Source organism: Phocoena sinus, chromosome 20 (genome assembly GCF_008692025.1).
Source record: "Phocoena sinus isolate mPhoSin1 chromosome 20, mPhoSin1.pri, whole genome shotgun sequence".
NCBI classification, from domain to species: domain Eukaryota; kingdom Metazoa; phylum Chordata; class Mammalia; order Artiodactyla; family Phocoenidae; genus Phocoena; species Phocoena sinus.
The window spans coordinates 8613698-8636066 of NC_045782.1; the positions used below are offsets into that span (position 1 = coordinate 8613698).

A 22369-nucleotide genomic window follows, 5' to 3' on the forward strand; every position below is an offset into this window, starting at 1 on the left:
TAGGCACCCCCCATAACGAGGAGCAACCGAGCTCTGGACATTCCACAGGCGCCTCCGGGGAGGGGCTCCCCTCCCCATCAATCACGGTCTCGCCGCCCTCTTCCCAGTGTTCTCCCTGCTTACCACCAGCACTTATCGAAAAGAGATTTTTTTTTCTGATTTTATTTTTAATATTAATATTCTCACACAAAAATCACCGAAAATAAGGGAAGGGTTGGGAAGACCCCTCTGCCCCTGGGGCAGAAAGACAGTGCAGTGCGAGGGGGCAGGACTGTAAACCCCCCACCCCTCCGCAGCCCCAGCGTGGAGGAGGAAAAAAACGACAAAACGAAAATAAAGCCCCAGAGAAACTCATCCCGGGGTGTCCCTGCCCCAGTGAGGCCGTGGCCCTGGGCTGTTTCACGCTTAAAAAGAAAAGGGGGGTGGGTTGTAAGGGAAAGGTCCGTGTTTTTAAAAATTGGCCGGGGCTGGGAAGGACGGGGCTCCTTTTCCTCATAGTTCTTTCTTTAAAACTTTAAAAATTTATTTTATTTATTTATTATTATTATTTTTTTTTACAAAATACCATTTCAGTTCCCACTTCTTCCCCTACAGTACAGGAGTCGCTCACCCTCAGGCGGGGTTGGGGTCGGGTCGGGAGTGGGGGACTGGTCCGAGAAAGTGCAGGACGTAGGGGAGGGGAGCAGGTTTGAGCACCAAGAGAACCCGGCTGGAGCCGCGGGCGGGCGGACGGGCGGAGACGGACGGGCCGGGGCCGGACACACACTGGGGCGCAGGGAGGGTCCGGCGGCGGGCGGTCCCTGGAGGGGCGGGCGGGATGGCTTGGGGGTGCGGGAGGTCGGGTTTTCCCAAAAATGAATAAATAGAGGTGAGTGGGACTGTTATAAATTAAAAACCAAAACAAACAAAAAACCCAGAAAATACAAATCATAACCAAGTGAATAAACAAGAAACATGTACAGGGGTCACAGCTAGCACTGGAAGTAAAAAAGGAGGTTCTGGGGGAGGGGTAAAGCCCATACAAAGAATCTCATTAAAAACCTCGGCTGCCGTAACGTCTATGTACATACACGAGCCGCGTGCATCTGCGCCGGGCGGGCGGCTGGCAGGCGTGAGGGAACCCGTATGTGACCCCCGCCGCCGCCGGAGCCTGGTCCTTGTGTCTGTTGCTAGAAAGGCCAAAGTCGGTGAGGGGAGGCGCTGGTGGGCGAGGGGCTACCAGCCCCCTTCCCCGTCTCCCATTTTTTTTCCTTTTTTCCTCATATTTGTTTTTTAAAAAATTCTTTTTCTTAATAAATTAGGTGAGGGGAGCTGCCAATGGGGTGGAAGGGCTGGGCCCGACCCCCTTCCCGGCCAGAGGCGGGACCTAGGTCCAGCCCAGGCGTGTGCTGGTGGCCCCGCGGCGCCCTGCGGGCGGGCAGGCGGGCGGGGCGTCCGGCCTCATCGCGACGTGCTGGCCGGCGCCTGCGGGAGAGAGCAGGCGGAGCTCAGGATGCGCGACCGCCCACCCCCGGCCCGGCCCGGCCCGCCCCGGCGCCCCGCCCCGGCGCCCCCTCGGGTCCCCGCCCCGCCGGGCCCTCACCAGCGTGAAGGCGTCGTAGGCCTGCGCCAGCTCCTCCGTGCGGTACTGCTCCAGCACCACCACGCCCTGCAGGCCTGCGCTGCGGCGCCGCGCACAGGCCTCGCAGTGCACCAGGTACGTGTTGCGGCTGCCGTTCTCACTCGTCACGAACAGGATGTTGAACACCTCCACCTGCGGCGGGGAGGAGGCGGCGGTCAAGGGGAGGGAGGGAGGGAGGAGGGGGAGAAGGAGGGGAGAGAAGGAGGGAAGCCGGAGGCGAGCGCCTCCCTCTGAGGAAGCGCGCGAGGGAGAGAGGGCGCACTCACGTCGCACTCGTTGCAGTAGTAGGCGGGCTCGTCCTTGACCCGGCCCTGGTAGGCGATTTTCTTCCCGGCCCGCACCAGGCTCTCCCGCTGCACCTGGCAGTGCTTCATGGACTGCAGGAGGCAGAACCTAAGGGCGGGGCGAGGTGGTGAGGCGGGGCGGGGCCTCCCCGCTTCGGGCCGGGTCACAGCCCCCGACACATCCCCGTCACAGTGGAGGTTTTATGTGGTTTTTGTCTACTTGGACCACTGGAAAACAAAGCTCCTCAGGGCAGGGGCCTTGTCACCCGCCCAGCACGGCAGCCCTGCAAGGCACGCGGCAAAAGGTGGAGCGGTGGGGGAGGAGGGGTTGGAACAAGGAAGAACAAGGCGGGCCAGGTCGGATGGAGATGGGCTCCCTCCCAAACAGGGCCCTCCCTCACTTGATCATCTTGAACAAGTCGGGGTCGCTGATTTTGACCGTGCGAGCCACGTTCCAGGACACGTGAATCATGGGTACGATGGATTTGACGTTCTTCACCTCGTTCCACTCGTATCGTTCCAGGGCCAGCTGGTACTGATAGGCTGCGGGCCAGAGAAGGTCATGACAGGATTCCCCAACAGCCTGAGACACTTGGGCCCCCGCCCCTTCCCTCACGGCTGGCCTGGCGCCCTCCAAACCCGCCCCCCCGCCACGGGGCTCACTCCCCAGGGGCCCCAGCCCCTCACCGCTGAGTGGCTCACCCCACCACCGGCCCCGCCCCCTCACCGGTGAGGGGCCCCACGTTCCAGGCGATGTTGTTGCACCAGCCGGTGGCCTGCACCCAGTGCACGGTCCCCGCATTAATCCACACAAGGTCTCCGGGGCGCTGCACGAAGCGGTACACAGGGATGTTGGAAGCATAGAGGTCATCCAGGATTGGCCACCAGGAACCCGTCAGGTAGTCCACGCCATGCCTGGAGGGTGGCCACAGGGTCAGATGGAAATCTGGGAATCCAGGGACGGGGCGTGGGGGGTCTATCTACCCGAGGAGGGCGGCGCGCACCGGTCGCAGAAAGCGCTGATGGTCTCCCAGTAGTGCTCGTGCACCGCGAACCACTCGCAGTCTCCTGGGCCAATATTGATGTTGACCGAGCAGAAGTTGTTGTTCTCCTGATGGCCTGAAGGGGGCAACAGAGAACTGCACGGTTGGTCGGAGCCGGGCTTGTCGCGCACTCATTGGTTGACGGAGGAGCGCTGGCGGCAGCCCCGCCCCCCGCGCTCCTCGCGCGCGCGCGACGCACTCCGCAGCCCCGTGAAGAGCGCACCTGGCGTTCGGCTGCCTGGGACCTTCATGTACAGCTGCACTGTGTTCATGCCCAGGATGGTGTGGCCCACGTGGCTCAGCATGTTGCCCGTGGAGGTTACCCGCATGAAGGCGGGCAGCTTCAGCAGCTCCTGCAGCTGGGGCTTCCACCTGCCGTGGCGAGGGAGGCAACAGAAGTGAGCAGCTACCCCGACTCTGCTGACCCATCAGCACTCCCGCCCCAGCTTGCTGGCCTCAGCCCCACTGACCGCTTGGCATCGGACAGGTCGATGTTGGTGCCAAACTTGATGATGTGATGGTTCTTCGGATCCGGTGCGCTGCTGCGAGGGCAAAGAGCACAGGTTGGTGGGGAAGCGCAGGGAAAGGAAGGAGTCCTGAAGGGCAGAGGGAAAGCGTCCCTACCTAGGAGGGGTTCCCGTGGTGCTGTCCGGCTCCTCGGACTCCTCGTCCTCACTCTCCTTCTCCTCCTGCTTGGTCACAGGGGTAGGCAGGCCTGGGTCAGCGGCCTTCCAGGAGCCCTCCCACCGCAGCTGGGGCTCCAAGTCCCCTGATTCCACACCCTCTACCTCTGCCCGTGCGCGCCTCTCACCTGCAGGGACTCTTGGAAGGATGAGGCCTGGTACTGCGCGTACTTGGCAATGGTGGTGTGGGAACGGGAGCTCTCGCAGGGCCAGATCTGTCGCGTGCCTGTCAGGTCCCAGTTCTCATCTGAGGGCTGCTGCACCTGGGTGCGCACCTCCACCGTGTGCTCACCACTGGCCTCCACCAGCGTCTTGGTGGAGAAGAGGCCCAAGTCTGCAAGGGAGGGCCGAGCAGAGTGTTGGGGCAGGGGCAGAGGGTGGGGAGCGAGGCCCCAACTCACCCTCTCCCTTCTTGCTCCCCAAGACTCTGACGCAGTGGACACAGGCTTCTCAGAGCTCAGCCAAGGAAGAACAGGCGAGAACCCCAGCCCCTCATGAAGCTGGGAGGGTTGGCCCTCCCAGGGCCTGGCCTTTACCTGCATCATAACCAACCCCCTTTCTCCCACTGATGCTCTGAGTCCCAGCCCCTCCCCCAGAGTCCTCAGGTGTCCATGAGGCCACATGTGCAAAGCACCTGGCACACAATAGGTGCTCAATGAATAACAGTTTAAGTTTTCATTGGATCCAATGAAAGATTTCATCAAGTAAAAGCCTAGGCCGTGCTTCAGTAACACTGGAGGAAAGGGAGGATATGTGGGTAAGAGAAGGCTACAAGGAAACAGGATTAATTTTTACAGGAAACAGGATTACGTTTTATAACTCAGTATGGTTTCCTTTTACTCTGGAAGGTGTTTGAAATTGTGCACAATAAAAGGTTGAAAAAGAGAAAGCCCCAAACCATGAGTCTCCTTGGATTTTACACAACCTTAATCACCAAGAAAACCAGAAGTGACTCTAACCAGATCCCGAGATACATCCCCTTCCCACCTGCCTACTGCTGGGGACAGACAGATGGGGGGGAGGAAAGCCTGAGGTCAGCTGACCCATCACTCAGAGCACTCTTCAAATATGGCTTACATGTGACTGAGGAGAGCTCACTACAGCTGTGGCCCTGGGTCTTCCAGAGTGGGGGCTCTCTGAGGGCCCCAAAGCCCCAGATCCTCGCAGCCCTCCCCACGTCTTTCCACCTCCACACTCACTGAGCCGCAGGGAGCCTGCCAGGCCCCGGATCACGGTGATGGGATTTCGAGGGTCTGTACAGAACTGCAGCAGCACCGGCGAGAAGGCATCCCGTTTACTCTCCAGCTGCGGGACAACCAGGAGACAGGGCTGAGGTCAGAGCCCCGTCCCAGGCTCAGGGCCCCCCAGCAGTCCCAACACTGTCCTAGAACCCTCAGGCAGGGGCGGTTCTGAACACGCAGGGCACTCATACATAGATGCTGGGTGTGGGCGGGTTCAGTTTTTCCCGGGGCAGCTTCTCCTCCGAGTTGATCTTCGGTTTCACAGACTGTGCAGGGGAAAGGTAGGACTCTCGAAACTTTCCTTTCACCTTGGCATTCCTGTAGAAGGACAGTGAGATGAGAACAGGAATATCAGTGTGCTGGGGGAAGGGAGCCTCCCGCAGGGCCAGGCCAGCAGCCTCAGCGGTGACAGCCCCCACCACTCACTTGCTGGCCCTCACGACGTCGGCAGCACAGTGGCTGATGGTGAGGTCTGCCATCCGCAGCCTCCGCTCTTCCACCTCCGAAGCAATGAAGGTCTCCTTGTCACCACTTTCTACTTTGATGAGCCGGATCTTCAGCTCCTTGGGGGGCCCTTCACTAAGTGAGCGCAGCTTCAGCATGTCAGCCCGGCTGACACCCAGTGGCCCCGGAGCTTCCTCCCGAGCCTTCTTCCCAGGGACAGGGGCTGCCGCGGGTGTGGGCTGGACAGAGGGTGCAGGAACTGGCGGAGGGCCCGGAGCTACGGGCGGCTTGGCCTTGGAGGCCCCGCCCAGATCCGGCCGGGCCTTCTCACGACCCTGGATCTCCTCACTCTGCAGGTCCAGGTTCCCCAGCACTCGGCGGCTCTTTTCTTTGGGGGCCTTGGCCTTGGCCTTGGCCCTGCCCTCCCGGGGCCGCCGACCCGCACTGTCCTTACAGGCCCGCCGGTGCCGCCGGTGCTCCTTCTGCCGCCTCTTGCTGCTCCCTGGTCGTGCCGCGGCCGCCACCCCACCGCTCTCCTCCTTGGCCTGAGCTGGGGGCTGCAGTCGCTCAGTCCCGCTGTCCGCTCGATCTGCCGTGTCCGCTGGGTCGGCCGGGTCTGCGGTGCTCCGGCCCACCCGCTCCACAAGGGTCTCACAGGCCCGACTTATCTCTTCTAGCACCTCAGACTCAGAACGAGCAGGGGGCAGCGGCAGGGGTGGGGGCGGGGGTGCGGGGGTCATGGGGCCCGGGGCTGGCTCTTCGCCCGCCCTGCGCTCCCGGGCCCAGGGCCCGCCTGAGGTAGAGAACTGAGATGACGAGGAAGCGGAGGGCTGTGGGGAGCCCTGGGCGCTCGGGGCCGCGGAGGTGGGCGGTGGGGCGGTAGCACCTGAAGAGGAACCGGGGGAATACTGAGTGGTGGGCAAGGGCCCAGGCCGGGTGGGAACAGCTGCTCCAGTCCCCCGGTAACAGTACTTTTGTCCTTCCAGCACGGAGGCCAAGGACTTGAGCAGGTTGGCCGGGTTGGCTGGTGGGGCTCGCGCAGTTGGCGGTGGCTGGGGTGGTGACGGGAACTTGGCTAGAGGCGGCGGTGGTGGCAGGGCTGGTGGTGGCTTCTTCTCCTCTTCCTGGGTGGCCGGGGTGGTGGCGGCAGCGGCGGTGGCAGCAGTGGTGGCTGGGGCTGTGTCAGTGGGGAATGGAGGCTGCAGAGATGTAAAGGGCTCCTTCAGAGGAGGCGGGGGGACCACGCCTGCCTCGTGTCGTTGCTGCTCCTCCTCCTTGCGAATGGATTCATCCAGCATCTTCATGATGTTGGCCAGCCCATCAGGTAGGATCTTGAATTCAGCTGGCTCCTCAAACTGGTCCTCCAGTGGGGTAGGGGGGAAATCAAAGAGTCGAGGGCCTCGGGCAGGCAGCTCCCCAACCCTGGGCGGCACAGGCTGGGGGGCTTTATTCAGGGGGCCTGGGGATGGCCCCGGCCCCCCCTCGGGGGTCTTTGGGAAGGAGACCCTGGGCCGAGGGCTCTCCGGGTGCCTGAAGCTTCCTGAGGTATTCTGGTGGCAAGAGGAGGGAGGGGCTGGAGGCAGGGCAAGAGTCAGGGGTGCAAGAGGTGGGTCCTGGGGGCTCAGTGTTGGGCTGGGGGGGCGGGGAAGGGGGTCCATACTTCTGGCCAAATAGGAAGGTGTAGGGAAGGACACAGGCCCAGTAGGGCTGCTGCTGTGGCTGCCACTGTTGCTGCTGCTGGTGGTTGGGGGAGCGGGAGGGGTGTGCGAATCCTGAGTGCCCACAGAAAAGCGGGGGGCCGGAGGTCCCAAGAAGCCCTCGCGGTGGGGGAGGGGTGGCGGGGGAGGGCGGGGGCGTCCCTCAGCCCCGAAGAAGAGCTCGTCTAAGATCTCTCCATCCTCACGGGCTGCTCGGCAGGCTGGGCCCTTCAGCCAGGCAGGGGGGGGTGGAGGGCGTAAGAGGCGGGGACAAGGGGGAGGGGGAGGTGAGGAGGGACCAGGTGGCAGGGACAGGTGGGGAGTGGCAGCAGGAGCCGCCAGGAATGGTTTCCGACTACTGTGTGCTGAGGGCCCAAGGCGGCCTTGGTGAGAGGAGACCTCCAGCGCGGGAGTTTGGTAACGGTCAGCACCGGGCTGCAAGTGCAGGACGGCGGTGGTCAGAGGGCTGCTCCAGCCACCCTAGACCAGCTCCACTCGTCCCCCCACCGCTCCGCCCGCCACCTGCAGCTGTCACTCACAATGCCTGGGCTCGGCTCCACGCCCCGGAGACCAGGGTTGCTGCTGCTGCTACTGCTGCTGGTGGTGGTGCCGGGGGGGCCAGGGGGCCGGGAAGGGGCGTAAGGCACGCAGGCGGTGGTTGCTGCTGGTGAAACGCTGGAGTCCATCCGCGACCTCTGAACTCTGCTCTCTCTAAGGTCACTTCCGGGGGGACGGGTGGCAGGCGGGCAGCCATGGCTCTCTGCTCCTGGGGGGCGGGGGCCTGGGGGTGCAGCCGGGACCAGCCGGTGGCCGGGGGGGTGCACAGGGTAGGCCGGAGCTGGGTATGGATATGGGTGAGGCAGCGAGTGCCGCTGCTCCTGTGGGCGAGAAATGAGGACACTGCGTGAGGAACGAAGGACACGGGCTGGAGGTAAGAGGTGAGGGGGCCAGAGAGAGGGGCTCACCTGGCGCTCTGGGGGTGCTGAACCCTTGCGCTCGGGGCCCCATGCATCTCCATGCGGGGTACTCCACAGCCCTGGCTTGGTCAGCTGGAATGGAGGACTGGTGGCTAGGCCAGGCGGGGGTGGGGCTGGGGGTAATGGTGGCGGAGGCAGCGGCAGCCCTGGGGGAAGGCCAGTCTGGAAGAAAACAGAGTGTGAGAGTCCCACTCCTCGCCCCAGCCTGCCCACTCGCTGCTGGCCCACCCATGTACAATCATACCTGCTCAGAGTTGCAGCCTCTCCTGCGTTTGCCTCCAGGGCTGAGGCCCTCCTCCCCCGAGGGGCCTGAGAGTGCTGCAGGAGGCATAGGCTGCACCACCGGGGGTTCGGCGGCCCGCTTCACCGGGGGACCCCCCCGCTTGGCCCCATAGTTCCGTTTGTGCTGAGGACGGAAACAGGAGAGAGAATGGCACCGGTGCAGACCTGGCCCGGCCCTCCTCCCTAGCCCGCCCAGTCCCAGCCTCACCTCAAGGTGCAACAAGTTCCACACTTGCTCCAGGGGAGGCAGGACCTTGGGTCGGTGCTGGCAGGAGCCGGCATGAAAGTTCCAGAGCTGGGCCTGAGGAGGTGGGGGAAGAGTACAGAGCACAGGGCAGAGGCAGACGTAAGACGAGGGCACTGAGTCAGAACGCACAATCCTAGCCCCCTGTGTCCTGCCTCATCCCACCTGCTGTAGTCGGCCGACGCGGGGCCCCAGCTCAGCCAAGCTTCCTCCGTATCGAAGGGCGCTGTGGTAGCAGCGTACAGCCTCCTCACTGTCGTGCTCGGACTCGTACAGCTGCCCAAGCTGCTCCCACAGCCCCGGCTGGGCCGGCTCCCGGAGCAATGCCTGCACACAGCCATGCAGGGATTCCAGCTTCCCATGGAGGGGTCTTGGGGTGGGTGTCCTACAGAGCAGAAGGGGTGGGGAGGTGGCAAGGCTTGGCGAACTCTTTTAAGGTCCCAGCCTTACCTCCCATCCCCAGCACCTTTCAATCCTCACTCACCCTGGAGCATAATACGGTTTGTTGGGGTGGCCAGAGCTACTGCCGTGTGAAGGAGGTAGGGGAGCAGGGAGTGGGGGCTGCCCGATGCTGGCAGAGCACCTGGAGAAAGAAGGGCTCTGTTAATGTACAGCAAGCTGGAAGTCTTGTCCCTACCTAGGAAGGAGGGGACTGAGGAAACAAGAGAAAGCAGCTGAGGACTGCACTGAGGCCCATGGGATGGCAGAAATGAGAGTGACACAGAGACTGAGGAGCAGAGATGGGAAGAGGAGTGCCTGGAGGCAGAGAGACAGACCAAGTTCTCACCTGCCTCCAGGCAGCCATGCGCTCCGAGGAGGGGGATGGGGCGGGCAGGAGCTCCAGGCCCCAGCACAGCTCAAGCCCCCAAGGGCAAAGGCTTCCCGTGCAGCGCGGGCCCCTGCAGGGTCCACTGCCCGATGCATCCAGCCTGTGTCAAGGAGAAGAGATTATGATCCTACTGGGAACAGAGACTGAGCTGTCAGGGTACACACAGCCGACGCGGCCCGTCTTCCCTTACCAGGTCAGCAGTGGCCCCAGAGATCGGGCACGGCCCCCTGCCCCAGCTCCTTGGGGCGATGGTCCGGCTCCAGCCGCTCTGACAGGAGTGCCCACTGCCCCCAGATGGTCGCCCAGGGCCTTTCACAGCCAATTCTACGGAGAGGAGGGGGAAAGGAGTAAGGTGAGCGGGCCAGCGCACAGTCGGGGCCGCAGGCTGGGCTGGGCTGGGCTGGGCTGGGCTGGCCTGGCTGTGGCGCCCACAGGTCTGTGATCTGCGCAAGGCTGGCTATCCCTGAGGAGCGGCCCACCTGGCCTAAGGAGCCTCAGGGGAGTGGGGGCAGCGGGAGGGCCAGTCGGTGCGATGGGGTGGCTGCGCTGCTAGGCTTCCAGCAGGGAGCCCCGCGGGCCGAGCTGCAGCGCGGCGGCCGCTTACCCGGCCTCCGTGGGAGCTTTCTCTCCCGGCGTCGGCGAGCTCCGGAGAGCTGACCAATCACAGGACTTCCTCTCTCCCCAGAAAGCCAATCATCACCCGTGTCTCCGCCTCAGTAACAGCCTGGCCGGGACCAATAGGAGCGAGGTTAGCCCGGCCGCTGCCGGGGGAGGAGGGGCGGCGGAGCCGGTCAGACAGGCTCTGCCCGGGGTGACCCCGACGTGACCCCGCGGCTCCCACCTAGGGTCTCCATCTCCAAGCTGACACTAGGCCGGTCGAGGCAAGCGGAGCCTGAAACCCGTGCGGGTGAAGGCGGCGGGTCGCACGTTCGGGCCGGCCTGGGGCATGGAGCTACCCGCAAGTCCCACGCGCCCACAGAGCCGCCGGTGGTCCGCGCTAGACCGCCCGAAACGCCCCCTACCCCGCCGCCTAACACCGACGGACAGCAGACGGATGCACAACGCCGACACAGGCGGCGCTCCCCCTCCTCACTTCACCTCGCCCAGTGCCTGACCTCCCCACCCCCTAGGAACTGTTTAGGGCTGGCCACTCACGGCGACTTCTAAGGTACCCAAACCTGCCCGCGCCGCGATCAGAGCGCTCCACCCACCACGCCTGACCCCCATCCCAAACCATGGTCAAGCCCCCAGCTTCATACCCAGTTCCTTCAGCTCCTCCACTTCCCCTGGCTCTGTAGGCCTTCAATACCAACCGACCCCCAAAACCAAAACCGTCCTCTAATCCCCCAACTTCTGAGAAGTCGCGCACAGCGGTCCCGAGTGGCCCCTCTCGCGTGGCTCCCGTATCCTCTATGCCCTTCCCCGCCGGGGCCACGCGGCTCCCCACGGCCCACGTGGCCCCCGCCCCCCAAGGGAGGGGGGATTTCGGGGGTTGCCCGTGACGTGGCTACTTGCGCAGCGGAAGCGGCGTGTGTAAGAGTACGGGGGGGGGGGTCCTTCGGGAGGGAGGAAGGAGGGAGGAAGGAGGAGGGCGGGGCCCGCCCGGCGGTGACATCACCCTTGTCCCACTCTCACCGCCCACTCCCTTAAAGAACCCAGAACCCGTTTCACTTCCTCCTTCACCCCCCCAACCCCTTCCCGTCGGTGCTGGCTCGACCCACGACGGGAGCAGCGCTCCCCTTCCTAGGCACCTTCCCTTTAGCCCCAGTTCTTCCTTCTCGCCTCTCTGAGCCCAGGATCTCGGTCCCCACGCGTCCTGCTCGCCTACCCCGCGTCCCCGCAGGTAGGAAGCCGGCTCCGCTCCCGGGATCGGTCCATTGAGAGTCTAGAGTACAAAGAGCTGCGAGAGGCGAGTGTAGAGTACAAAGCGGCGGGGGCGGGGCCAGCGCTCCAGCTGGAGCTAGCGCCGGGCAGGAAGCCGGGGGAGAACGCGCGACGAGGGGCTGGGGGCGGCTGGAAAGTTCGCCTTCGCCGAGAGAAGTCTGAGCTGTGGGGAAATTTCCACCCAGCCCACAAGGGCATTCGGGTTTCTGGTGAAAACAGTCCTCGATCTGAAGGGCAAGGTCGTCTGTTTGCACGCAAGCGCTTGGACCCTACAGGTCCCGGCGTGCCACTCCCCGGCGAGCCCTAGTAGGCGCTTGGGCTCTGCGGACCCTCTCCGCGGTTCACGCGGAGTTTCGGTCAGAACTCCCTCTCCTCACCATACAGCCTTTATGTCAGTTACCAAGCCCCGGGCCAAGTACAGCGCTTAACTGCGGTCAAGCATAGCTCTGGCCAGCTGCCCCCACCTAAGTCCCGGGACCCATGGACCAGGCATGGGAAAACGGGGAACCGGGGGTCCAGACATCAGAGGAACAGATCCCCGATTGGGAAGTGGTGCCGAGGGCGCTGCCAGTTACCAGGAAATGCAGCTTCCCCTTCTGCGATGATGACACTTCCCCTCTACCACTTCCCCTTTCCCACGGGGAACTGACTCAGCTTTCCCTAAAACAGCGAGTCCCGTCGGCCAGCCCCTTTCCACCTCTATCCACAAACCCCTACGCCGGTACTCGGAATACAGCAGCCCTCACTTGAGAACAAAAACTTCCTGTACACTAAACACACACTCACTCTCGCCAACCACCTCGGATCCTTGTCCCCACCAGGGACCCAGGCGCCTGACTTCCCATCCGCCTCCTGTACAAAGCCCTCCCTCGGGGTCTGATTCAGGCTTGGGGTGGGGGAGCGTGAGTCACCCAGAAAACCTTCCCCTATTCCCACTGACTCAGCCCCCGCCTCCCTGAACACACACAGACACACACAGTCAGAGGCAGACACAACTCAGCCCACACACCGCTCCCCACCGGTCCCGCGGAATTTCCCCTCTCGTCTTCCCCCATGACGGCCCCTCCCCGCGCCGGGCAGCCCCGACGCCGCGGTCACACCTGTTCCCCAGGCGCCAGCAGCCGGCTCGCGGTCCACTCTCACCTCCACTCTCGCTTTGGGGCAGGAATAGCCCTCCCCGACTCTTGGCGTCCGTACTAACCCAGGAGAGGGGACAATCACCGGCAGGCACAAAGACAGACACCCAGAGACTCCTCAAAGACAGATGAGAGGTAGACGCACACGGCCAAAGAGGACGGTATACTTCTGGGGCAGGCATTCCAGCCTCTCCAGTCGGACCCACTGTACTGGGAGTCAGCCGCTCAGAAAGGGTTAATTCTTCTCCTGCCGAGGCCACGCCCTCCCCATCCGGGCACTCCCGGCTAAGCCCAGCTCCGCCCCCTCCATCCGGGCTCTGGACTCGGGGACTTTAACCGGCCCCCTCCCCTAGCGCCCCGAGAGGGACCCACTCTATCAAACACACCCACTTAACTCTCTCTGGGCTCCAGGCCGGAGGAGCCCCTCCGCACACCGCTCCCGCCGCGCGGGATGAGGGTCCAGACGTGAGCACGCAGATTCACGTGCCGGCCAAAGACAAGACCCCGCAATTAGGGTATTACCGAGCAGGGAGTTAGCAGGCACGCGGCACGCGCGAGGAGGTGGGGCCGGCCCGGAACCCCGCCGCGTCCCGCTCCCTGTCAGGCTCCGTTCTGCCTGGTGGAAGCGAGGGGTTACAGCTCGCTTCTTACCTGGGGGAGGGGGAGGCGTAGGGGAGGGCCGCCGGCTGGGGCTCCGCTCTGACTCAGCCACCCCGGGCAGGCCGCCCGCTCGGGATTCCCTTCCCCAGCCTTCCCTCGCTGCTGGCCCCTCCCCGCCCCCCACCGAGAAGTGACAGTGCCGGCCCTGGCCCGCTATGTGTCACTGCGAGCCTTGTGTCTGCCAATGACTGGACCGCTGTGTTCACCAGTCTCTCTGACAAGGTCGGCTGTGTATGAGTCCCGGTGTCTGTCTCCGTGTGCACCTGCATATCTGCTCATCTTGTCTCCATCAGTGCCTGTGTCTGATGCGTTCCTGTCATTATGCCTGTCTACACGACTCCGAGGGGCTGTCTCTGTCTGTGTGTCTGCCTGGCTCCTGTCTCGGTCTTTTGTCTGGGACTGCCTCTGCATCACTTGCCGTGATCACGTGTGTCTCTCTGCACATGCCCTTCTGTGTTTGCCTTCATGTTCCTGAACAGAGTCAGGGAAACACTGGAGCAGGCTGACCCGGCAGACTCCTCGCCCCACTCCCCTGAATCCTGATGTCTTACTGGATCAGTGATCCTTCTGTTTGAGTCAAGCATTTGGAGGTCTGGGTGCCTTCATTTAAGTTCTGTCCTATTCCTCAATATCCTCACTTATCCTCACAGCTCCCTGTGGCTCCCATTGTGATGGTAATTGCTAGCATTTAGTGAATACTTATAACATGGCAGGTACTGTGTTAAGCACTTTATATACATTTTAAAAAACTCCTCTCCAGAACCTGACCTAGTACTACCCCATTTTACAGATGAGGTAATTGAGGCTCAGAGAGGTTATATAACTCTGTCAAGGTCATACCACAAGAGAGAGTAAGTTGGTTTTATCCTCACAGGACATTTCCTAGGTCAGCCTGCCCCTCAGCTCTCCCCCACAGTACCATCCCAAATGTCTTATGTCTCTAGAGAAGGTGTAGGTAGGAGGCTGTGCAGCATTTCTCAGAAGCCATTGGTTTCTTGGCCCTGAAGCTCATTCAGTTAACACATTCATTCAACGCAATTCCACTGAGGCACCCCAATGTGCAAACCATCTCGCCAAATAGTGAGAGATACATAGAAGAAAACAGTCCCACTCAAAACTTAGTGAGAAGTGGAGAAGAGCAACACACACTCAGAGAACTTAAGTCTCTGGCTTAGGTACCCTCTTTTCTCCTACAGAAGAATGGGGGATGGGATGGAGCAGGGCCTTAGGCAGAGAAGTGGCAGAAAGAGAGAGGGAAGCACAAGAGGAGTAAGATTTAGGATGTATGGGGCAAATGCTGTGGTGCAGTAGGGAGAGAAAGGAACCGAAGGGATCTGGAAGGAAGGGTGGGAATGCCAAGACTGCCATGGCAACGGCAGGTTTTTGTGACAATGGCCTCCAGTATCTCTCCAAATCAGTTCCCGATCACCCTCCATAAGCCAGGCTGTTCAACAACTATTATAGGGGCAAAGCCCTCCTCATTCCAAAAAAATAAAAATAAATAAATCCCTCCAGGTATCTTATCTCTACTTTCGGGCCTACAAACCCCAGGTTAATTCAATTTAGTAAGTAACTGAGTTGTAGCACTGGTGGGGAGGGGGAAGGGGGGGTGATTTTTTGGTGGTAGTTGAGAGGCTGGTGAAGTACAGGGATGAACCATTCATAGGCAACAGAGGGGAGGTCCATAAATGAGGAAGACTGAACCACTCAACCACCTCATGGTGGGGGGGATGCTCAGAGTTGGACTGGACCATTCTGAGGAGTGGGCATGATCTAGATCACATCAATCCTTCTTGCATATGGCGCAGAGCTGGACTGTTGCGGGGAGGCGCTGCATTGCTCAGGGGCAGGACTTACCAGATGGGAGTTTGGTGTGCCCTGTCTCATTGGAACCAGCGCCCCAGCAGTAGGGTGCAGCAGACCACAGTGGGTGGGGTGGGTGGTACTACGGGGCTGGCATGGTGCCTGGGGGAACCTAAAAGAAAAAAGCCAGTTAGACGTGGGATCTCCCAAGCTGGAGAATTTTCCTATGCCCCCTGTCCCCTTATTGAGGAGAAACCTGGCTCTGGTGGTCAGATGGGATGAAAGAATCTGTTTCCATGGCAACCAGAAAAAGCCAACCCAAGAGGTCCTCCAGCCTTCCCCTTTAGGAAGCAGCCTGGACCAGGGAGTGAGGGGAGCATGCTACAGCATCTGCGTTAAGTCCACAGTGGACACCCAACCCACGATCCCTCTTCTGACTGGACCCTCCTGCTGAGAGTCCTTGGCCCCAGGGTAGCCCTAACTGCCTCTGACATCTGCACCCAGGTCAGCTTCAGTCCTGGCCTCAGGCTCACAGAAACTCTTCCTTCAGTTCTGCCTCCTCCCTAACCTTATCAAGACACCAGACAACCCCACCTTCTGGACTCTGCCCCCCCTCCTTCCCTCAGGCTGGTGCAGGCAGGTCTTGGTGAGCAGCACAGGTGGCCAGACTAGGTGACCGGGCCCAGCAGGGAGGAGCCTTCCTCCTCAGCAAGGACTGTGACTCTGGGCCTGGGTCTGGAAGTGGCCTCTGCTGCAAGCCTCCCTTCCATCTACCCATCAAGGCCATATCCTGTTTCTCCATCACCTCCTTCCTCTATGTGGCCCAATTAGGTGACAGAGGCCCACTCCCTCCCCTCCTAACTTTCAGAGACAAGAAGTTAGGTGTCTAGGTCCAGGGCCAAGAATCTGGTGTCCATCCAGGGGTCAGACCTAAGTCCGCCTCACCTCAAACTCACTCCTCAGGGACCTATGTTTTCTGCCCTCTTAGCCATAGTCCTCTGCCCTTAAGCACCCAGACACTTGGGCTCCCAGTCCAGCCTCTCCATTCCCTGTCCTTCCAGCCCCCATCCTTCCCCTGCCCCAGAGGCTCAGGCCTCCAGCCTCCAGCCTCCATGATGCAATGTGCTGCAAGCTGCCTCAGCTGCTGCTGACACTGCCCCCAGGGGAGGTGCTATTTCTGACCCATGCAAGGCCCTCACCTGGCCAGGGTAGTGGTCAGCTGCAGGCTAGGGAGGCCAGGCAGGCAAGGTCCTTCTGCTGGAGAAGGGAGCTTGAGGCTGGAACCCTCCAGGACAGGGACACTCAGAATGTGAGACCAGAGAGTGAGTGAGTAAGAGAGAGAGAGAGAGAGAGAGAGAGAGAAACAGAGAGAGAGAGAGAGAGAGAGAGAGAGAGAGAGAGAGAGAGAGAGAGAGAGAGAGAGAGAGAGAGAAACAGAGAAAGAGAGAGAGAGAGAGAAAGAGAGAGAGTGTGTGTGTATGTGTTAGTCTGTAGCATTTGTATTTGTGGTTGTGTTGGGGAAGAAGGGGATGCTGGGGAGGGGCCTTAGGACAGACCAAGAGGAGAAGTGAGGGGCAGCCAAGGGGGTCAGCCAAGGGGGTCAGCGGGGTGTGTATGGGGTGTCTGGACACCAGAGTGGGGGAGGGGCCAACAGCCATTTAAAGGGCCAGCCCCAGAGCTTTAATCCCTCACCAGCCCTGGCCCCAAGCCGGAGGCTGTAATTCATCTGTCCAACAGCTGGGGTGGGTGTGTGTGTTGGGGGGGGGGGCATGTGGACGGGAAGGGGGAGCTGGGGGAGGGGCTGGGGCTTTCTTGTGCACAGAGCCAAACAACAAAAGGGGAAGCTGAAGGGCCAGCTCCAGTGTGCCCAGGACAGGCTAATGACGTGCAGACCTGCCGGTGGCCCCCACCTGGTGGCCGACAGACTCCGTAGTTTAGACTCAAGGATTCTTGGCCAAGGAGTGCATGAACCCAAAGGTGGGGCCCTGGAGAAGGCCCAGGTTGAGTGCCCCCCAGGCAAGCTGTCACCCCTCCGTGCAGGTCCCATCCGCAGCACTGTCCCAGACCTGGCAGGCCCCGAAACAGATTCAGCCTCAAATGCCCTGCTCGCCAGCCAAGCCTCCCCAGACAAGGCCTGCCGGCTCCCCCCTCCCGCTGGCGCAGGGTGGCAGCGGCCACACCGAGGCTGTCCCTTTAAATCATTACCACCCCTGATTGTGTGGACGAACAGAGGGCCCTGCCCCCCAGGCAGAGGCTTGCCACCTACCCCCACGAGTCCCCAGAAATGTGAGGGCCATTTAAAGGGACAACAGAGAGGCAGCCGGGTCTCTAACCGTCCCCGCCCCCACCCCAAACACACTCACAGACCCTTTCGCCCGCGACACATAGCCCCTTGCCCCTCCAGAGGGCCCCCCAAATTCCGGTTCTCTCCCCACCCCTAGAGACTGCTAGAAGGAGAAAGGGGCCAGAGTTGGGGGGCGGGGAACTGGGGAAACGAGAAAAGGACAGGGACTCCCTCCTTCCTCAGAGCCCCAGGGGACAGGTCGGAAGGAAAGCAAAGCCTGGAGAAGCAGCGAGACAGAGCCCCGAAAGGTGCCGCGGGCAGACCTGGGGCGCACAGGCTGTCGGTCGAGGGGAAGGGAGTTGGGCTGCACGAGACAGCGGCGCGGCCAGCGGGCGACTAGCCCAAGTGGGGAGATGGAACAAGGAGGGCCGGGGGCAAAGAGGCAAGGCCGGGGGAAACGGGGAGACGGGGAGACGGAACCGGGGAAAGGGGTCATCTGGGAGGGTGTGGAGGAAAACCCGAGAGGGGAGGGCGAGCCAGGCCGGGGTTACCTGCTGGGTGTCTGTCCCCCGGCGGTGCCCCCGGAGTCCGGGTAGGGAGGGGGGGGAGCAGCGGGGGGGGGGGAGTGGGGGCTGGGGGGGCGGGGGAGACGGTCCCTCCTCTGCCTCCTGGGCCTGCCCCGGCGCTTGCAGCCTCTGCCTCCCTCCCTCCTCCTCCCCGTCCCTGAGTCCCGGAGTCAAACAAAGAACTGTAGCAGGCTCTCCCCAACCCCCTCCCTCCCCCCTCCTCCCCCCCTCCTCCTCCTCCTCCTCCTCCTCCACCTCCTCCTCCTCCTCCTCCTCTTCCACCTCCTCCTCCTCCTCCTCCTCCTCCTCCTCCTCCCCCTCCCTCCCTCCCCACCAGCAGGCTCCCTCCTCCTCCCTTCCGGTCTCTTCCTTTAACTACCCGCCCCCCCCAGCCCCCAGCACTAGTCTCTCTACCCACCCACCCGAACCTTTTACACACCCCTCGGCCAGCCCTGTCCCCGCAAAGGAAACTGTGGAGTCTCTCTGTAAAACTGAAAGGCTCCAAAGAGCATGCGAGGGGACTGGGGTCTTGCTCAAAAATCAAGAACCACAATACAATTATTTTATTTTCACAGCCAGAGGAACAGTCTTAGCTGTTTCTTCTGCAAGAAGGGGGAAAAAATAATCGCAAAGAAAGCAATACAAATCTGACTAAAGCCCTCATCAAATAAAGTGCACAATGCAGTGGAAGCTAATCCCCAGCCCTTCCCTCCCGCCCCCCCCCCCCTACCAAATTAGCACAAACTCTCCACTCCTCCCTGGAGAACTCCTAAGGTCTTGGCCAGTTTGAAGCAGGCCTACCAACCATAATAATAAAAATAATAACAGCATTTAACAATAATAAGCATTTCATAACAAGCATTCATTCAGTGTTCATTCTGTGCCAGGCACTGTGCTAAGTGCTTTGCATAAATTATCTCATTTTTTTCCCTATCAACTGCCTAGAAGGTAGGTATTAATATTTCAATTTTCCAGATTAAGAATATGAGGCACTGGGAGGTTGTGACCTTTCCAAGTCTCTACAGCCACTAAGTGGCAGAGCTGGGAATGGAATCCAGGTCTGATCTGACAGCCCAAGCCCTAAGGTACACAAAAAGAGAAACCAATTTTTTGCAATACGATAACCAATCCCACGACTTAATAAAGGGCAGCCATAGCTATCAACTGAGTCCCCTTCCTTCAAGAGACAGAAATCCACGCACCTACACAGAATAAAGGCCCTGACTTTTCAGTCTAATACAGTTTCTTGACCCTTTTCCTCACTGTTGGGGCTGGGGGTGGGGTGCCATTAATTAAGGTCAGGGCTGAGCTGGTATCCAGCAGTATACCACACAGCAGTATACCACAGTATGCCTCCTGGGAGGTAGCTATCTGGCAACCACTCCCACTTCAACTCAATATGGGGGCGGGGGCAATGAGACACTTGGTAATGCAGCAGGTGGGAAAGTAAAAAGACTGCTGGGAGGCTCTTTCCAGGAGGGACGGGGGTCTTGCAGGAAAAGCTCTTCTGCGCCAGTCTAGGGAAAAGTGACCCAGGCTTCGCTTCGCCCAGCGAAGGGGCAAAGTCCACCACACCACACCCGTGCCCCTCCCCCTCACAAGACTCCAGGCCAGGGTTTCCCACCTGCAGGACGCTAAGGCCAAGGGAAGGGAGAGGGAAAAAAGATGGCACGGGGTTGCAACTGGACTCGGGGCGGGGGGTGTGGTAGGGGGAGGGGGCCGGAATGGAAAGGGCACGTGCACTGGTGACATCATCCCAGGCCACCTTTAACACAGACCTTTGACCCCGAGGGGCGGAGAGGAGCCTCAGGCTAAGCTTCCTGGGAAATAGCCTTAAGAATTCTGGGAAACCAAAAAGGAGAGGAAGGAAGGAACCCAGGCGTCCCGCCCTTATCTTCTGCCCCCAACGCGGCTCCCATCCCTTGGACTCGGGCCTCTCGGCTCCTCCTCTCCGCCTCCAGCCCTGACCTCCCAACCCACATTTCTGACGGAGTCCCGACACGCCTCTCAGAGATACTGTGCCTTCTCTCTCCTGGGCGAGATCTCGGGTGGGGCGCGGGAGGTGGGGGGCGGGGGCACCAGGTCCCGCGGGGCTCCGTCTCCCATCAGCGGGATCCCCCGTGCCCCAGCCGGCCGCCAGCCGGAATCTGTCTGGGTCCCAACTCTCCTGCCCCTCCCCGCGCTGTTCCAGGGCGGAGTCTGTGGAGTTGAAATCAGGACACGGCAAGAGGAAGAGTTACATAACTGGGAGAAGACGAGAAGGACGAGTGAAGACCGGGAGAGGCAGCCCGAAAGGAGCCGAGGGAGGTGCAAAGAGCACCAGGGCGAGGGGGGGAAGAAACGTTAGGGATGAGAAGGGTTTTGGTGCACATCAAAGGGGAGGAATTCACGCGAAGACGGGTTGTGATGGTCCGGGAAAAGTCACCTGGCCCGTCCGGGGCTTCCCCGCAGCGCCCTCCCCAGCCACCAACAGCAGCTGAGCCCGAGCGAGTGAAGCCTCGGGAAGGGGTGCTGATACCCGTTCCGTTCGTCTTGGAGAGGAAACCTTAGCCAGAGCCCGGGAAGGCAGCGGCGGAGCATATGGGGCCGGAAACCACAGCTCCGCCCAGCCCACCTGGGAGAGTGGGGCGCCAGCTGGGGGTTGGTGGGGAACAGGTAGCTGGCTCCTCCCACGCCAGGCTGGGCAATAACGGCTTGAGACCCAGAGAAAGGCTAGCGGACCCATACGTCTGGTTCCCCCCGGGGCTGAGGAGTGAGTGCAGCCCAGTACTAATTTGCGAACAGAGTCTCTAGATGGGGGTAACTGGGGGAAGCGGCAAGCGCTGACTCGCCGCGCAGGCGCGGGGGGGGGGGTGGTTACTCGGGCTTGTGCGGCGCGGGGAGGGGGAGTGGGCGCGAGCGTGTGGGAGTGCACGTGCGGGTCCCGGGCAGCTACCCCCTCCCAGCCTCCACCTCTTCCCCTCCCCTTTCCCTCTTCCTGTCGCTCTACGATGCCTTCTCCACATTGGCTGCCAAGGCCCTGATGTCAGAGGCAGCCGCTGGAGCGGATTGGGCGGACGCGAGAGTTAGGGAATCCAGCTCCTGAGTCTAGCTCTCCAGTTACTCTGGCAACAGGGCAAGCAACCCCCGGGAGGGAAGGGGAGCAGAGCTCAGCGCCGCGCCTGGGTCCCGCCTCCCTCCGGACCAACGCCGAGTCCGTTTCTGTGGCAGCGCAGCTCGCTCGCTGCTCCCCTGCTTCCTCCTAGGGATCTCCCTGTCTCGAGAACCAGGCGACCTGCCCTCGACCTTCGCCGCAGTCTCCCAGCCCCCCACTCTGCCAACTCCCATCCTAAATCAGCCACAAGCCGCGGCAGACAGGAAGCGAATCTGCGTTGCTTAGCAACCTGCCCGCGTGCCCCCTCCCCACTATTTACCCCAGCTCCGGGAGGCGGAGTCCCTACCCCCTCACCCGCCCATGCCCTTTGCCCTCCCGACCACAATTTCCTGTGAGGGGGACCGAGATGACAGGAAGTCAAACAAGCACCTCAGCCCACCTTTCCCTCTGGCTGGGGCGGGGGGCTTCGGCTGCTTTCACGGCCACATCCCCCACCCCAGGCCCCTGAGTCGCGCTGTGCGTCTCGCTCTCGCCATCTCGCGGCTACGTCGCGAAGGTTCAGCGGAGAAGGTCCCGAGAAGGGCGAGAAGCTAGGAACGGGAGGTGTCAGAGTGGGGGCAGGACCGGGGATGAGGAGACCATCGGGGTGAGGCCGAGTGCAGGGAGGTGACGTGCGGTGGAGGGGATGGGGGCGAAGGCTACCGCTGGGAAGCTGTCGGGGCTCCCAGTGTGAGGGTCAGAGCTGAGGCTACATACCTCACCCGTGGGAAGAGCCGGAGGGAGACTTGGCGCGGCCCGGGACCTGAGACACAACCCTGACTACACCCGCCCTCAAGAGGCCATCGCACTGACCTAACTGCAAACCCTGATCTTTGGTCCTGCCCTTCAGGTTAGGGACCGCCGCGCCCCGCCCCCGCCCTAGGGTCGGGAAGGGGAATCCCAGCCCAAGAGGAACAGGGAGTCCTTTCAGGCCCCTGTCGACATCCGGAACCCAGGACATCTGCCGCCCAGCTCTCCCCTCTCCCCCGCCCTGCTCTTTTCTAGGGGACCCAGACGTCCTACGCCCAGTCTTCTTCCCAGTGCCGTCCTTTCCAGAGACCCGAACGTCCATCCCCAGTTCTACCCTTCCTGCGACTCAGGCGTCCCGCCCCACTGCGCGGAGATGGTTTCCCTTTCCAGACGCCTTCGCGGCTCCCCGTTACCTGGTTCTGGGGTGTCCCAGGTGTTCAGGTTCCCCAAGGTCACCCAGGGGGTCGAGCGGCCCCCCCCTCCCAGGCCGGGGCTGGGGGGGCCGCTCCGCCCCGTGGCGCAGTTGGATTTTCCAACACAAACACCGCCCCCCTACCCCCTTCCCGCGCCCCAGCCCCGCCCCCTCTCATGGTCCCGCCCCTCCCCGCGCCTAAGTCCCTCTCTCAGGCTCCGCCCCGCTTTCTGCCGGTCCTGCTCGCCTCAGCACAGGTGCCGAATAGGGTGCCGAATGCGGGGTACAGGGTTCAGGGTGCAAGGAACGGGGGTCCAGCACCGACCCCTGCCTGACAAACCCCGATTCCGTTTGGATCACGCGCCCTTCCAAAGTAAGCCCCGCCCCACTTGCTCA

General features: G+C 61.7%; 2 protein-coding genes across 10 annotated transcripts; both read right to left on the minus strand.

Moving 5' to 3' along the window:
• Window positions 1–146: 146 nt before the first annotated feature.
• KDM6B (lysine demethylase 6B) lies at window positions 147–22108 on the minus strand. 9 transcript variants are annotated; one of them, XM_032615525.1, is made up of 24 exons: window positions 21975–22108; window positions 14883–15000; window positions 9950–10069; window positions 9536–9669; window positions 9304–9445; window positions 9001–9099; window positions 8682–8901; window positions 8481–8573; window positions 8235–8396; window positions 7979–8152; window positions 7553–7891; window positions 5299–7448; window positions 5064–5190; window positions 4831–4936; window positions 3760–3965; window positions 3573–3637; window positions 3419–3490; window positions 3172–3320; window positions 2910–3024; window positions 2633–2820; window positions 2307–2448; window positions 1888–2014; window positions 1583–1753; window positions 147–1464 (listed from the first exon to the last, which is right to left on the minus strand). In XM_032615525.1, the coding sequence occupies exons 5-24, from the start codon at window positions 9438–9440 to the stop codon at window positions 1441–1443; spliced, it is 4866 nt and encodes a 1621-aa protein (XP_032471416.1). In that variant the 5' UTR covers window positions 9441–9445; window positions 9536–9669; window positions 9950–10069; window positions 14883–15000; window positions 21975–22108; the 3' UTR covers window positions 147–1440. The 9 variants fall into 9 exon arrangements, with proteins under 9 accessions (XP_032471416.1, XP_032471412.1, XP_032471407.1 ...); XM_032615521.1 differs by having other exon boundaries at window positions 3573–3640; XM_032615516.1 differs by having other exon boundaries at window positions 147–1753.
• Window positions 18423–21883, minus strand: LOC116745489. The gene is made up of 5 exons (XM_032616243.1): window positions 21835–21883; window positions 21534–21690; window positions 21268–21362; window positions 20104–20223; window positions 18423–19877 (listed from the first exon to the last, which is right to left on the minus strand). Exons 1-5 carry the CDS (start codon window positions 21881–21883, stop codon window positions 18967–18969), a joined length of 1332 nt encoding a protein of 443 aa, XP_032472134.1. The 3' UTR covers window positions 18423–18966.
• Window positions 22109–22369: the final 261 nt, after the last annotated feature.

What these genes read in the sequence shown, in the direction of transcription:
- KDM6B (XM_032615516.1), bottom strand. Translation starts at nt 9,440, where the DNA reads ATGCATCGGGCAGTGGACCCTGCAGGGGCCCGCGCTGCACGGGAAGCC. An exon ending in GGAACTTGTTGCACCTTGAG is followed by an intron (nt 8,397 to 8,480) that starts GTGAGGCTGGGA and finishes TTCCGTCCTCAG; the next exon opens with CACAAACGGAACTATGGGGC. An exon ending in TGGAGCCGAGCCCAGGCATT is followed by an intron (nt 7,449 to 7,552) that starts GTGAGTGACAGC and finishes CTGCACTTGCAG; the next exon opens with CCCGGTGCTGACCGTTACCA.
- LOC116745489 (XM_032616243.1), bottom strand. Translation starts at nt 21,883, where the DNA reads ATGGACGTTCGGGTCTCTGGAAAGGACGGCACTGGGAAGAAGACTGGG. An exon ending in CACTGGGAAGAAGACTGGGC is followed by an intron (nt 21,691 to 21,834) that starts GTAGGACGTCTG and finishes TCCCGACCCTAG; the next exon opens with GGCGGGGGCGGGGCGCGGCG. An exon ending in CCCTCCGGCTCTTCCCACGG is followed by an intron (nt 21,363 to 21,533) that starts GTGAGGTATGTA and finishes TCCCGTTCCTAG; the next exon opens with CTTCTCGCCCTTCTCGGGAC.